The sequence below is a fragment of the Alosa pseudoharengus genome, unplaced genomic scaffold, assembly GCF_046254945.1.
Source record: "Alosa pseudoharengus isolate Yale_2024_CS ecotype anadromous, Long Island Sound unplaced genomic scaffold, YU_APseudo_1.1 YU_APseudo_1.1_scf_2, whole genome shotgun sequence".
In the NCBI taxonomy this organism is placed as follows: domain Eukaryota; kingdom Metazoa; phylum Chordata; class Actinopteri; order Clupeiformes; family Clupeidae; genus Alosa; species Alosa pseudoharengus.
This window is the reverse complement of record NW_027468663.1, coordinates 27,581,874-27,597,869: the sequence shown is the minus strand read 5'-3', so window position 1 is coordinate 27,597,869 and position 15,996 is coordinate 27,581,874. Positions and strand designations below refer to the sequence as shown.

Sequence of the window (15,996 nt, the reverse complement as noted above, 5' to 3'; positions counted from 1 at the left end):
ATCAACATGGATTGAACAGGGTTTATTTATCTATCAGTTGTCTTGTTTTTACTGCTAATCATAGCATTCAATTTATCAATATTTCACAACCACAACAAAAAAACCTTTTTATTGTGTCCTGACCATGGGGTAGTCATAATTAATAATAAAATCAGGACAGTTTGTATTTTCTTTTTATTTTGGTCATTGTAAAAAGAAAGTATATTGGAAAAAATATCAGTGAAAAATAGAATGTCTTTAAACTATATTTTTCAAATAAAATTTACAGTATAGAGATTTCATGGAATATATTCAATAATTGGCACAAAAAACTTCACATAAAGAAGTGAAATTCAAAATGTCTTGGTGATAAACACTGAAACTGCAATGTTCTGTGCATATTTTAACAGTTTTGTGCCATGCAATTAGACATACATTTATAGATTTACATTTTAATTCGTCATGCCTTGTTTAAGCAAGCTAACATTCTAATGTACCAGTTGGCACGTCTGTGCTGCCGCTGTGTGCATATTGCTGCTAAACATACATAGCTATATGAGGACTTGTCACAGTTTTTTAAAAGGACTTGCATCTGAATCTGTGGACTCTTCACCATCGTCCTCCTGGGAGGTCAGCTGCTCTGGTGTTGTGTTCTGGTGGTGTGATTGTTGTCCACTGGTGGTCTTAGTGCTGTCCGCTGCTTTAAAATGCTGATCTGTCCCGTCCGACTTGGTAAAATGGAAAAGTTTCCCCGGGTTAAAGGACTTGCTGGGAGACTGTGATTTTTCCTGATTTGAAGACGCAGCTGCAGAGATGGCTGCTGCTGGGTCTTTCTTCATCTCAGGGGATTTGAGGAATTTGAAGTTGAGGAACCCTGGAAGTTTGGGTTCGCCACCTGTGGGAGAAGAGAGGGTTGTGAACTTCCCCTGCAAGGGAATCATCTGCTTCAGCTTCAGCACATTATTACTGGTCAACAGTGAACTGGGTCTCTTAGGTTTGTCCCCTCCAGGCTTTCCTACTACCAGCCCTCTGTCATGCTGGGCCTCTTCGCCTACGGGGGATTCTGGGGTCTCAGCCCTTTCTTGGTCCCATTCCTGCCGGGCTTGTTGCTCAGCCAATCTCAGCTCCTCTTCCTCTCTCTTCTTCCTCAGCTGAAGCTGGTACTGCTGCTGAGCCTGTCGCTCATGTCGCTGAAAGGGACCAACACAAACATAAACAGCTGCATAATGAGTCCTAAAAAGCTATTACAAAGAGCCCCTTTACCTGACAGTAAAGCCAGCATGCAACATGTGAAATATCTCATTTTGTCTGAGAATAATTTAGAATGGTAATCAGCTTTCATAAAGATCACTGGCATTAATTTAACACTTTTATACATCTCATCATTTCTATTTATGTTAGAATAGGTTTGATTTACTGCTGCTTTCTTTCCACAGATGATTATGTATTGTGCTGTCTCTAAGGTTTTTCATCCAAGTTAACAAAAGTCTAACATTTTGTGGTCCTAGCATTTTTGTGGTTCAGTTATGTGAATCTTATTATTAATGCACCTTCAAAGCCTCCCGGCGCTTGTATTCGAGTTTGGCCATCTCATCTGCAACCCAGCCAGGAATATCCGGTATGGCCATATGGATGACATACTTAAGAAGAATGGCAAAGTGCTGCAAAAAATGGAATCCTCTGAGATCTTATATATATATATACATACATGCCATATGATCTGACAATCATAAAAATACTAAATTTAACATACAAATCATCTTCGTGCTTTCTGTAAAGTTGTTTAAATATTGGTCTTTACCTCCAGAATTACGATGGAGACGATGGTCATTTCAGGGCTCAACCAAGGGAATAGCCTCTGGATCTGACCACACTGGCCAATCAGGTAGCAGTTCACTATAATGGCAATTAGACCCATTGCCTCCATGGCTGTCTGCTCAGAAAGAGACACAAACAAGGAATACGAACAAGGAATTCCTCCTGTCAGAGACAATATATCATTCCAGTGTTTTTTTTCAAATGTATCTGTACTTATCACATTAGTACACGTGTTGGTGAAATACTGAACACTTGTAAGCACCAGGTATATCGCTGTTATATCACATGGGCATATTAGTGCAGAGCTTCTAACCTGCCATTGTCCAATATTTTCCACTCTCTGGCTGAATGGCCTCTGCAGACCCGTGCACAGTTTCAGAGCATCACTACGGATCTCAATGATGTTGTTGATGAGAGCACACATGGCTGCCAAGGGAAATGCCGAGGAAAAGAGGACAACATATCCAAACTGGATGAACATCTCCTGGTAATCTTGAAGGGTGCCCTGCTACATAAAGCACAGCAACTCACAGAAGTCACAACAGGTCACATAACTCTATTTCAAACATCCATCAGCTGGTAGAGCTATTGGGCTTCCTTATTTTTAAGAAAAAAGCACATTTTTTCTAGTGTTGTTTTTAAATGTGCTCTATACATAAACTGACATAACTATTCATTATAAACATACCTCATATGTCAGCATGCAGCTCTCAATCTCAGGCTGGGTCAGAGTGGGAGATTCTTTTTCATCTGGTGGTTCCATCCAGGATGCTTTCTTGCTTTCTGTTTCTGACTCGGCAGTTGCTTTTTGTCTTGGGGGGAGAGAGACGTTGGTTTTTGACCCAGATGACAACGGCAGAGGGTGAACATTACCAGGGGGATCCTTGCTGGCCTCCCCAGAGTCCGTGTCAGAATCATTGTCAGAGATCTCAAAAACGGTGGCACAGTCAGCTCCTTCCTCCACCAGAGTGGGACTGTCATCGTCTAGGAGGCTGCGTCCAGTCTTCGTGCCAGACACACTGCCTTTGTATTTCACCTTCTCGGTGAAGCTGACTTTCCTCTGTTTGAGGGTGTTCTCTTCGTCTCCTTCTTCAGCCTGAGTGTTTCTGTATCCAGCCAGTAGACGTTTCCTTCCCTTCTTCTCAGGCTTCCCAGAGGCCTCGGACTTCTCCTTTTTGTCCAGAGCTTCGCTAGTCATCCATGCCTTACCTAAAGCTACACGTCCATATTTGTAAATAGAGGTCTGCAAGACCTCCCACACAGTCCTTAAGGTGAATTCACGCAATTGTTGGTGTTCATACAGATAGGGTTGTAGCACCTCCTTAATGTTTTGCAGGAACTGACGGATAATTAAGAGGGTGGCCAACATCTGCATAAAAGAATGAGTTTAAAAATATATATACTTTTTTTTTTTAAAAGCATCCATTTGGAAATTCTATTTTGTACACACATAACTTTACATATCCTGTACTGTACTATATCTTACAATGTAATTCCTAGCAGGGACGCTGGAAGTCATTTAGAGTTGGGGGTGCTGAGAGATCTACTGTATGTCCAGTGACATCATATTAATTGCAGCAGAACAGCACAAATACATACTTAGCCCACACCAGGCATGTAACCAAGAGTTGAAAACATTCAAGACTTAGGCTAAAAGTTAGAGGGGGTCCAGGGGTGTCGTCCATGGGAAATGTATTAAATATTGTTAAGTAAATGCACAATTTCTGCACACCTTCAGTCAGAGAATAGGGCCTGCACTATGCCTCAAACATGCATGCATAGTCCGTCGTTTGTCTCCTGAACATTCCTCACCCATTATCCAGACATGCATGAAAACATTTAACTCACAAGGGGAATTGATATAGCCATAGGTTACCCACAAACTAGGGGAAAACACTTTGCTATGTTTTTATAAACAGAAATTAAATTTTGTGTGGACATCATAGGCTACTGTTAAAAAAACCTGAGATAGGCTACCCAACCGGATTTTCAGCTTAGCGCATTAGCTAGTTAGCTACTTTGTTTTTATTATCTAATTGTCTTACCTCCTTCAGTCGTTCCATATCTTTGAGGTAGAACCCAATGTAGAACAGGCTGAGGTATGAGTTTATGAACTGAAACTAAAGAGAAACAATAAGTTGAGACAGCTATATAAAAATGATAAGAAACATTATAAGGAATTAGATTAAAATATATACAGAAGTGTTACATCGACTTAACTTACAAAGACCAATTTCATAATGAGATTGTTGTCATAGGCACTCTGCAGTTTGTAATTTTCTGGCAGGAAACAAGAAAACGTTAATGATTTTTTTTACTGTTTCATAAGACCCATTTCTTGTCTATGCATATAATGGTCATTAATAAAATCAATTTAAGAGTACAGTAGGTTAATATCCCCTCCTTCCGAGTTGTAGCTTTATTTAGGTTGTTTCAGACAGTTTCTGATGGCTGTGATTTAAACAGGCTGTGTGAATTAAGATGTCATTACATCAGGCGGAAAGCAAGGTGTGCCTTAGTAGCTAAAATTAGTTGAGTCTTTATTCCATGCCATGTGTGAATTCGAACTTGTGCGCTCCTTTTGATGAAGAGCATTGTGCCATCTTGAAACGCTACGCATATCGTAGCCTATGTGCATGTTTAACCTGCAGACTGTACAAAATGGATGGATTTCATCATCAGTTCAACTTAATTAATAATCAAAGTATAACATTGCATCGGGGAATGCAAAGACGTTAGGGTGAGAAAGGGCATGTGTGGCGTGAGGTTGTGTGGGATCCGTCAATTGTGTGTCTCATGTTCAATGCGTAAGACTTGAGAGCCCTGCATTATAAGTCATTTTTTAATGGTTGTCATCTTACCCATGTCATTGAGCCAAAGGGCTATCTTCTTGTACACCTCATCACACGTGGATACTGTTACAGCAAGAATGACTTTAGGAAGAAATCTAGTGAGGCTGGGAAGCTCTTTCATTTCCATCACAAGCTCCTGGAAATACAGACGCTTAGAGGAGTAAAATATTTACCATGGCTTAACCATGCCTTTGCCATTGTCATGCTAGCAGCCAACTTTGGGGTCAACCAAAACAGTACCAAACATTCTGTCTGCATTAGACCAAACGGAATTCAAATTATTACAAGCACTGAACGCACTGAAATTAGACACTTCCAAACAGAAGAGCAAAGATATCTCATTATATTCCTCTTTGCCGTGTGCATCCATCAACATAATGATTCACAGTCTTGTCTGGAGCTCCAGAGCAGCGGAGTCTGTCTGCTCCTCTTACCTGAAGCTCGAGGCAGATGAACATGGCCAAGAACACAAAGCACAGACAGAGGAGACACACAGGGAGGCTGACCAGCCACCTGAACACGTTTCTCTTCCAGGGAGGGTAGTAAAGCTCCTCACAGCCCGTCACAGGGCTGTTGCGCTTCACACCCTGTTGGGAGGAAACAGTACTTAATGGTCTAAAATTGAGCTTTTCAAATAAGTGAGTAAAAAAAGATCAGCAAGGTCATGTATGGCAACTGGATGGGTGTGGCTGGTCTTACTCGGAACTGTGGCCGGGGCTCCTCGATCGACTCTGCCGGCGTGTCAAGAGTTCCCCACTTAAACGCCAGCTCTGCCTCTCTTCTTTTCCACCGTTCCAGGAAGAGTGTGGCCCATATGACATTGAAGAGGGCAAAGACAACACAGCAGATGTCTTGGCTTTTCTGAGTACAGGAAGTTGTGTGTGCACATGTCATCAGTAGGGTACAAGCTTACATGGAAAGAACAATACTTAAAACGTCGACCTAAGTGTGCATGCCTCACCTGATCTGTTTCCGAGAGCATCCACAGCAGTAGGCCAATGACCGCAGGATAGAGCATGGAGTTGGTGTAGAAACCCAACCACGCAAAGTACATGGCAATCTTAACCCCAAAATACCCACAGATATCATCTGGATATGGAAGGAAAGTGTGCCAAATTATAATGACACATGAAGAGCGAATGCATTCATCAGCTGATGACAGAGATGAGCAGGAACAGGAACTGGTACTCACCAAGGGGTTGTCTCTCACAGACAGCCTGAACCCAGGAGGTAATAAGCTGGCTAAGAATCCGCTGATCATGAAGAGGAAACATCTGGAGGATTACACCCCTTGTTTTCAGCTCTGGTACTGAAACAAGTAAAACACGATACTTTGATACCAGATTTGTTTATTCTGGACATTGCTGGATATTCCTTTAAAATATAATAATGAAATCTTAGTATGCTGCTATGTAATATATGATGCTAAATATTATAGACCCTTTCAAGAGAGTTCCATTATCAGCATCATAGTTGCCCCCACAAGACTTCCTTTTTAACATTCCATATGTTATCTTAATGCAGAGGAAGTTGATTGGGAACAAAATAGAACGTTCAATCATTGTTTTTGTTTTTATTGTTGAAAGGGTCTATACCGGATTGCATATTAACAAGAAATATGTTTAATATGAGAACTGTGTCCACATGTTACATACTAATTGGCTGGCCCTCCAGGAAGTGAATGCTGTGAAGGACATCCCCTTGTCTGGCACGGAGGTTGTCCAGCCAATATTTAATGATAGTCTGGCGTTCCTGACAAAATACCCCACACAAATATTGTAAACAGACATTATACCTCACATGAGGATGAGTCACATAATCTACAGCATAATTTAGTCAAATAAACTCACCTGTGATGTGAAGAAACATAGCTCACTCTCTATGTGTTCATATATAGTGTCTTCCTCACATGAAAATCGGCGTATTCCACCTCCATATTCAGACTTGACCTGCTTGTACATTCCTATTTGCTCTGCACCTCTTAACAAGCTGTAAGAAATCATTAATAACAAGCACACATTTAAATTCAACTTGTAGGGATAATCTAAGTTAGGAACTATCTTTAGCATAATATTTTACAAAATAATAGTTTACTGCAACTTACTTCTCAAAAGTGGTGGTGATGAAGAAAGCAAACCCCCGGATGTGTTTATGGTATCTTATGTGTACGATAATTTGTGGAATGCCCAGCCTGATTTGGTTGAGAAGCCATAACAAAGTATGGTCATCTATGTTGTCTATATTTAGAGCAAAAGCAAAACACAGTAGTTATATTTGACTGACACATCTGTAGAATATGTAGAGTATACCGGTATATACAAATACATAATTTTGCATTCGGTCATGGATCATTCCGATAATTTTGTTTGCTATTAGAGGCATGTCTTAATATTTATGTCTTGACTTATTTACAGCACCTGGGAAGGTCATGACAATGTCACAGTCTTCGGTGGGCACAGGCTTCAGTCTGGATTTGTGGTACATGATGTACTGCCTGGCCTGGGAGAGGCGCCTCCCAAACCACTTATCTTGAGCAGATAGCCAGAGAAGAGAGATACGTGTCAATGGAGGGAAACGCTAAACTAGATTCATTATATCTACATGATATAAGGCGTAGGCTTTAGACAAGTGGCACTTATATCTTACAATTAAACACATCTCAATTAAGTTGCTACAATGTGACTTTATCTGTGAAGGCCATGTGGCATAGTCTGAAAAGTTTCATGACACTACCCATTTCTTAATTTAATCTTCTTTTATACTGATTAAGAGTTAATAATGCATTAGATTATCTAGATTCAATCTCACACATGAAATATTACAATGGAAACCCCAGGAAGGAAACTGTGGGCTTTTGTCCTACAATCACTAGTGAAACGTTTGCATATAGGACAACCACAGGAAACCATTTGAACTGTTCATCTAATTAGGTCAACATCAAATGAAATGATATCAAGGAAGCAGGCAAAACTAAAAATTATAATGAAGCATTCAGAAGAAAAGAATTAGATGATAGATGATAGATGTCATAGTGACACTCAATGAGTAAAATTCAGAACATGATACCACATAACTTTACAAAACAAATGTTCATTAAATCATGGGTGTAATGTAAATGTAAGGAATGTGATGCGGCCATTGGTTGCCGTTAGAATTAGTTATGTCCCTTAGAATTGGTTTAGTGAACCATCACAATCCCTCCGACATTTCATGTGTTGTCGAAATGGAATGCTTCTCCTGATTTTCCAGGATTTGATCTATTGTATCGCATGACTGCACAGGCTTGTCAAAGAGAATCCACATCCAGCTCAGAAGCTCTGGTTGCCTTTTTTTTTGGAACTTGATTACACGCCCTGTGTTTTAAAATCCAATCAATTCCTCATACATGGCATGTCAGGCATGCTAATGGCCCGTCTGTTTGTTGGATAGCTACATCAGTTAGATTAACTAACACTGAGTTGTGTTTTTGTACAAATCTTGTTTTAATTGTTTGTCTCATGCTTATATCATGGTCAAATGGTTTCAATTGCAAAACACAGACAGTTTTCTACAACTCTGCATATCACATGGACTTTGTGAGAATTATAATTGAAAGTAGTGAGATTAAAGTCTGTAAGTGCTTCTGAGTTGCCTTTTGAGTTGCCTGTGATAAGTATGGGTCAGCAACGGATTATGTTAAGTTGTTTTCACTCAGTTTACACAATGAAGTTCATTTACATTGCACATTGCATTAGTGTGAATTACTTCAGTCAACATTGCAAAAATATCAACAGGCTATGGACGTGAAGTGGGGATTTGTGTTTGCCTTGCTGATCTGATATTTGTACTTTTTAATGTGAAAGTGCTGCTTACTATATGCAATGTGCATCTTTGACATTTGCAGATAGCCAAAAGTGCTTTGTTTTTGCCACGTATCGCAAAACTGCCTACAGTGAGAAATGTGGTTTATGGGTACTACCTACCAAGCAGTTTTTGAAAAGCAGCATAAGATATTTTTTGTAAATGTACAAACAATTGTATCGCTTTCATTTGTTTTAGATGACTGTAATGTCATGTCACATTTTATGATCCACTGAATGACCATTTCATCACACAGAACTGATTACCTGTCTGTCAACCATAATGGCTATTACAACATGTATTATTATTACACATTTTGACTCAGTTGTTTATGGGCAACTGAAACTAGGCCTGTGAATGCAGAGTTACTCTCATCTCATCTCATCTCATCATCTGGGATCAGAAAGTTGTCCAGCACAAGACTTATGAAAGATAAAGCATCTGATATGGATATTCAAATCTAGGTCAGAGACATATGTTATGATGGATTTCCTTTCAGCTTCAACTACACTCCAAGCACTAAATCAGGCTTAATCACTCAAAATTATAGCATTATACACAATACTGTCTGCTCTTAAATGTTTAAGACCTGCAGACTACTAGGCGGTTTCTGTGAGGTATGCATCTCTCAGCAGGATATATGTTGCCATATGTTGCCATATATCCTGCTGTGTGCATACAAATAAAGCAAAAGATGGGCTACAGACAACTTAAAAACAATTGTGGAAATAATGCAACATGTTCTGTCCTATCGAAACGTAACCCCTTTGAATTTATGGTAGGCTATAACCCCAGCAAACGACTCCAACAGTAACATAATTTAGGCTTTTGAGACAAGGTTTCTCAATTAATTATCCAAAACAGGCTACAACGTCTAGTTATTGCAACGTTTTTATTTCTGAAGGACACGGGTTAGCCTTTTGTGAGCACGACTCGATTATTGCTTGATTATGCGTTTCAGGTTAGCCTACTTAACGTCTTTGAAAATGGCAACACTTAAGTACATTTCAACGCTATATGAAGAATATCCTCCCTCTCTTGGCAGAAAGACGAGGTTCATGCCAGCTACAGTTTACAGGGTGATATAGCCTAGTGTTATGAGGGACGTAATAAACAAGTTGGTTAGTTCCCGCTTGGGACTTAAAGAATCACCTGACATAATGTAAGAAATAGGTAGAAATTAATCAAGCACAGGTGTCAACATAAATACTCACTCAGGACCTCCGAAGACATTTCCGGCGTTTTGCATCACTCATTCAACGGGCTGCAATATTGTAGCCTAACCACCATTCTCCATCGTGGGCTGCAGTGATGCTCTCTGTTTAACAACATACGAACCCAGGACGTTTGAACTGTCACGACATGATCCGCGATGGCAATATACATTGTGCCACATCCCTTTTCTGCATGTAGCACTGTGTCCTTCTTAAATTAATGTCATTCAACGACTGTGTGATCTCATAATTTAGAAAACCGTAGGGTCATTCAGTTCCAGCAGCCTAATACGCACATGAATGGTTATTCTCAGTCCACACATCTGAAATATGATGCAGCCTCGCAATGCACGCGGGGGGGTCAAAACAAACCTAATCCAATCTTAGATAAAAAATCTACGATCAAATTAATTATGGCACTAATTTCTGATAAGGCTTGAATTCATTATAAAATTGAGACACTGTGTCCCCTCAACACACCCTGCATATGGCACAGAAAATGTGTCCTTTGACTGTCAGTGCCAATGATGCTTCAGTTTTCAGTTTTATTCTCGAATAGCAAAGTCATCTCAGTTACCATTGCTATCAAGGGGCTCCCCAGCATAGACATAATGTCTATTATGTCTATGCTCCCCACTGCTTGCAGTATGGTTACGTCATTGAGATCCTTCTGACTTGGACAGGCTGATTGGATGCTCTTACACTGAAATGGGGGGGGGCATGTCATGACATGACATGACATGTTTCTGACAACTTCAGCAAATTATAGCTAAGTTTTTGAAAATATTACTAGCCTATTTAAAAACATGGGCGTGCAACATTTGCACGTTTGCTATGCTTTCTTCTAATTTTGCCCTTTTGGGATGTCATGGTCAGTGTAGGCCTAACTCCACTACTTTTATGAGCATATATCTTTTTTAATCAAGTAGACTAATGCAATTACAATCACTGAAATTTAAATATGTTTGTTGTATTTGTTACATAACCTCATAACATGACAAACAGCTCTTCTGCCATTTTCTGTGCGGATTACTGACCATTGCGAAATCAAAACGTAAAACAGCTAGCCTAGAAATCTAGACGCACCCTACAGGGCTAGCAACTCTCCGTTGGCTTGCGAGCTGGAAAAATTAAACTTCGATAGGGCCAATCACATCGTGTATAGAGACGTTAGGCAGGCTTAACATAATGATTGATGGCAGAGTTGCAACGGTTTGGCTTGAATTCCCTGCTAGCTCTGCTGGTGGAAAAACGCATGGGATTCATAGGGCTGTCCTATTGCGTGCAGAGGGAATTTGAAAGACAACCGATTATCCCGCCCCTCGGACTGAGCACTGCCAACGGTGAGTGCCTAGACCCTACATTTTAATGTGGGTCTGGCTCGTCAGGCTATAAAAGAGCTGCTGTGCTACAGGAATTCAGAGATTTTTTTCTAAAGACAGCTGTCTGTAGCCTAAAAATCTAGACGCACCCTAGCGGCAGCAAATGTAATATGCAGCCAGGTTAGTCTAGCAACTCGTTGGCTTGCGAGCTGGAAAAATGAAACTTCTATCAGGCCAATCACATCGTGTATAGAGTCGGCGACAGTTACGTGAATTTCCTGCTACTTGTAAACAAAGAAGATGGATGTTGCTGCTGGCAAACAGCGGTCCTTGAAACGCGACTCAAGTTAAGCTTTTTTTAAATTGGCAAAAGTTTGATCAACTAGCCAACTAGCTCTGCTGGTGGGAAAATGCATAGGACTCATGAGTTGTAGCGCTATCCTATTGCGTGCAGAGGAAATTTGAAAGACAACCGTTTCCCGCCCATCAGATTGAGCACTGCCAATGGGTAGTTCCCAGACCCTACATCTTGATGTGGGTCTGGCTTGTCAGGCTAAGCTGTCGGTGCATTTCCTCTATGTTCATAGGCTACTTTGTTGCAAAATATTTTGTTTGTTTATTATTGCGCTTCTCAACCATAGGGGGCCCCCCAGAGCAAATCTTGTCTTTAAGCAACGCACTGCTTAGAGTCATCCACAGACCAGGGGCCTCATTTATAAAAGGGTTGCGTAGAAACCATCTTTCATTTGATCTTAGATCATTTCTGAAATGATCGTACGTGTGATTCAGAGAAAACGAACGTACGCACAAAAAAACGTGCGTACGCCACCCTTCCAGATGTGCCCATTATAAATCACAAATGAACGTCAACTTGTGCGCAGCCGGATGGTTTTAGGTCTCCGCCTTGTAAACACCCCCTCATCAATATCATTAGCATATGTTTTAATGAAATCGCTTTCATTCCTTTTGCTTGCAGTAATGTGAATAAGCAACATTTAGTATGTTTAGGCCTACTTTTTAGGCCTATTTTTTGTAGAAAAAAAAGGGTAGGCCTAAGGAAAGACCTCTAGGCCTACAGCAATCATGTACGTTATGGTACAGTAGTCTACTGTACGTTTCCAACATGACCCTGGGTAATATGCTGATTTAGTCTACAAAACAGAGGACTAAATTATAAGCGTTTTGTCATGTAGGCTTAACGTTTCTTTTAGGATAGGCTATGTTTTTGCTGAAAAAGTAGCCTAGGTCATATTCATTCATTCTGCACATCTTTGCTATCGTTTTCTTTTAATAATGTCCAATGGCTTAAACATTGTTCTTTATTGTTTGCTTTAGGCCTACCTTTATATTTTAGCCTACATTATTCAACTCACGTATTGTCATATGATCTTGGACACTGCCAGTCAAAAAAAGCAAACAGGTGCGTGCTCTGCACCTCTTTACGCAAATCCGACGCAACACTAAATATGAAGATGCCCTGCTTTCAGAGGATAACTTCTGTTTCTTTGTTGTGTAGGCTATATATGATATAAAATATCTATAGCCTACATTGTATAGCTTACATTCAAATGTTTCCTTTCTGTTACGAAGCTGGGAATAGGCCTATGAGCGCAAATTAGGATGTAGTGGAGGCTAAACGCGAGTAAACGCAGTTTATCTACCTCTGACATTTCAGAAATAGAGTTTAGGCCTACCCACCTCTTATTAGAGTTTATTCACCTCTCAAAAGAGTTTATTCACTTTTAACATTCAAAACTGTATTATCCAATACTATCCTATAGGCCTATTCCCAATACTACATAATAACCTCCACCATTATCAAACATGTTCAAATGCCTTTTTTAAAAATCCGATACCGCATGGCGCAGTCCACCTCACCAAAATTGCAGAATTCATAGTTCACCCACCTCTAATTTTACCATTACATCCCTGGCACAAATGTACTTTTCCTCTCCTAAACGAGGGCAATTGGACATTTATGGTCAATACTAGATTGGTGGGAACACTAAATATACTAGATCACCTGTAAGAATGTTTCAATCATTCTATCGTAGGTCTTGGTGTTTTTTTTATAGATATTATGAAATAAGTAAGCTATACGTTTGTTCACTTTCTTACGTGCTATAGTTCTCATTAGCAGTTTTATGCCAAACCATGAAACATTAAGCTGCGTCCAAAAACGTCTTTAAAAATCTTCTGATATTGATCATGCATAGGGCAAAGAAAGACATCGTTGGTCTTGGAATTTTGAAAATGCATGCACTTAGACCTCAGATTACTTGCAGTACCCCGGCATTACCACAAGGAAATGGTCGTACGTCAAGTTTGAACCTGACGTGGAGATAAGCACTTTTCCACGTCAAAGACGGTTTTTATAAATCTGAGCGTTGGCATGGATTTGAGCGTACGCACGGTCTAAGATCAAATCTGTGCGTAAGAACGCTTTATAAATGAGGCCCCAGAGCCCATCTACGGAGAGCCTGGCCACTCCGTATTAAGTCCCATTGTACCAAATGTTGGTTGCAGTTCCACCAGAGTTCCACTGGGGGCGGTCGCCATGAGTGCAGAATGAATGGGAGTCAATGGAGCTAGACAGCTAAATTTGTCTCTTTCACCTGATTGTCGTTGACAAATCTCAGATTTGATTGTAGTTTGTATAACTTCAACATGGGTTATAGGTCAAAAGTTGAATGAACGAGTACTTATGTCCTTTTGATTTCTTACAGGTTGGGTCGTTGTTGCCCATAACACGCTAGCATTGTGCTAATGAATAACGTCATTGACATGTTTGAAAGGCTTTTTAAAACAATTAAGTGACTTTAAAAAATATAATACTCAACCAAGTGTATTTTCTTTGCCTCCCCTTTCGAATACAATATTCAAATTACTTGAAAAAAAATTATATCCTGAGAAAAGTGGATTTTGAGGGGTACAGCTCCATAGACCTCCATGCATTCTGCACTCATGGACGAGCGCCCTCATGTGGAACCACAGAAGGAACTGCAACCAGCTCAGAAACCGGAAGTTTTCCCCTTATTAGACATTCTCTGCACAGACCCAACATCAGGCTATTTGCGTCATAGGCTGCAGATAGTTTCAATTGCAGATGCATTCTTTACAGTTAATAGCAGCCTCCTCACATTCCTCCTTATTTCAGATTTAAAACACAGAACCTTAGGCTAATTTAAATGGACATTTTAACATGGCACATGGTTGCTGGTTTTAACTGGTTTTAGCTGGTTTTCTTCCAACTCTTGCAGGTCTTAGTGTAACGGAGCCGAACTGAGCTAGCATGCTAGTTGCCCCTTGTAAATCCTCACACTCCTAACCTTAAAAACGCTTCTAACCGCTGAGTTGGAAGCCTGGCCTTTTAGCTCAGTGGTTAGAGCGTTCGACTCCCATGCCGGTGTGTGTCGAGGTGGCGGGTTCGAGGGCCGTGAGCGGCGGACGAATTATAACCTCTGTTACATTTGCTGGTGTAGCTGGTTGGTCCACCAGGTGGACATGCTGGCGTGACCATCTGAGGAAGTTGGTTATACTGGTGTGACCAACCTGTCATGTGGGATACAGCTGGTGGTTGGTGACCAGCCTGCCAAGCTTGACATTGTTGGTGTAAGGTCGATGGTCATGCTGGTTTGAGAATGACCAATATAAGCTAGCATGGCCAGTTAAACCAGAAATGTAAGACCAGCAATGCCAGCTAAAATGACCAGCTTGCAGTGGCCAGTGTTGCCAGATTGGGCCCAATTGGGCTTCTTTTGACTTTGTCGGACGGGGGAAAATAAGCTTTAGGCGGGCAAATAAAAAATTTAGTTGAATGGATCTCTATGACAAAATCGTCGTTGGGGCGTTTTTTTGCTGATGAGGGTGGGTTTTTGAGCGTGATTGGCCGGAAATCACTCAACCCAATCTGGCAACACTGGCAGTGGCACGACAAGCAAAACCAGCTAAATTACCATCGTAAGCTGGGTAAACCTATAGCATGCAGAAAAACTCTTGCGAAAACATACCTTCAGCTGGTCAACCATCAGGGGGGTCAAACAAGCTGGTCAACCAGCAAACCATCTTATGATGGCCAGGCTGTTTTTTTTCCAGCAGGGTTAGTAAAGAGAAGTAGCCTACAAGTTTAACTTGAGAGGAAAATGCAGATTTCACTTTCCAAATAAATAACTCCACAAATAGCATACAATATAAAGACTTGAGTTACTTGCACTATTTAGGGTATGTTTACATCGGATCAATTTGTCTGCAATGCAACTTACAGTTTCTCTCTTTAGAAATACAGGAACACCTTATTGAGCTGAAGAGTCAAACACAGGTTGAGCACCACAACCTTCTGCATAGTGTGTGAGAATACCATAACCATACCATAACCACAACCATGTTCAAAGCAGGATGAGAACAACCCGAGGTTGTGTCTGTGTGTACAAAATGAGCAGAGAATGTAACTGCTTTGAAAATAAGTGTGTGTGTGTGTGTGTGTTTTGCTATGATAGCCCTGATAGGATGATACCTTGTCCCAATGCAAATGCATGCATTTCTAATATTAGAAACGTCTTAATGGCATTTATGTGTTTTTGTGTGTTATGTGTTAAATGATCCATTAGTATAGTTTCTATATCATCGCAAAGGGTCTGTGGAAATATGAATAAATGCTGAGGTGAATGTGTGCATAAATACAAATGTATGCAATACCCAAAAATTAATGTATGGGAATATGAATGTACAAGCAGCAGGTAAGTGTATGAATGTGTATGAATAAGCAGGTAAGTGTATGGGTAGCAGGTAAGTGTATGAATGTAATTATTATAATAATACAGAATCACCCTTTGACTCCAAAGGAAAAATGGTAAGGTAATGCACAGAATAAGGACAAGTGCAAATAGTCTCTTACTCGAATAAAGATTAGTCTATGGTTTTTATAAGCATTCAAAGTCTTGTTCATTAATGTAATTAAAGTAAACTTACAGA

The 15,996-nt window shown here is 40.3% G+C and overlaps 1 protein-coding gene across 1 annotated transcript; it reads right to left on the bottom strand.

The window, feature by feature from the left end:
* Positions 1-14: 14 nt before the first annotated feature.
* Positions 15-9,915, bottom strand: LOC143134192 (anoctamin-8-like). The gene is made up of 17 exons (XM_076294371.1): positions 9,704-9,915; positions 7,067-7,177; positions 6,754-6,886; positions 6,500-6,638; positions 6,305-6,401; positions 5,842-5,958; positions 5,611-5,738; positions 5,349-5,510; positions 5,084-5,236; positions 4,659-4,785; positions 4,022-4,077; positions 3,843-3,917; positions 2,486-3,166; positions 2,111-2,305; positions 1,781-1,912; positions 1,530-1,640; positions 15-1,169 (listed from the first exon to the last, which is right to left on the bottom strand). Exons 1-17 carry the CDS (start codon positions 9,720-9,722, stop codon positions 546-548), a joined length of 3,060 nt encoding a protein of 1,019 aa, XP_076150486.1. The 5' UTR covers positions 9,723-9,915; the 3' UTR covers positions 15-545.
* Positions 9,916-15,996: the final 6,081 nt, after the last annotated feature.

What these genes read in the sequence shown, in the direction of transcription:
- LOC143134192 (XM_076294371.1), bottom strand. An exon ending in CATTGTCATGACCTTCCCAG is followed by an intron (nt 6,887 to 7,066) that starts GTGCTGTAAATA and finishes CTCTAAATATAG; the next exon opens with ACAACATAGATGACCATACT. An exon ending in TCTCCATCGTAATTCTGGAG is followed by an intron (nt 1,641 to 1,780) that starts GTAAAGACCAAT and finishes CATTTTTTGCAG; the next exon opens with CACTTTGCCATTCTTCTTAA.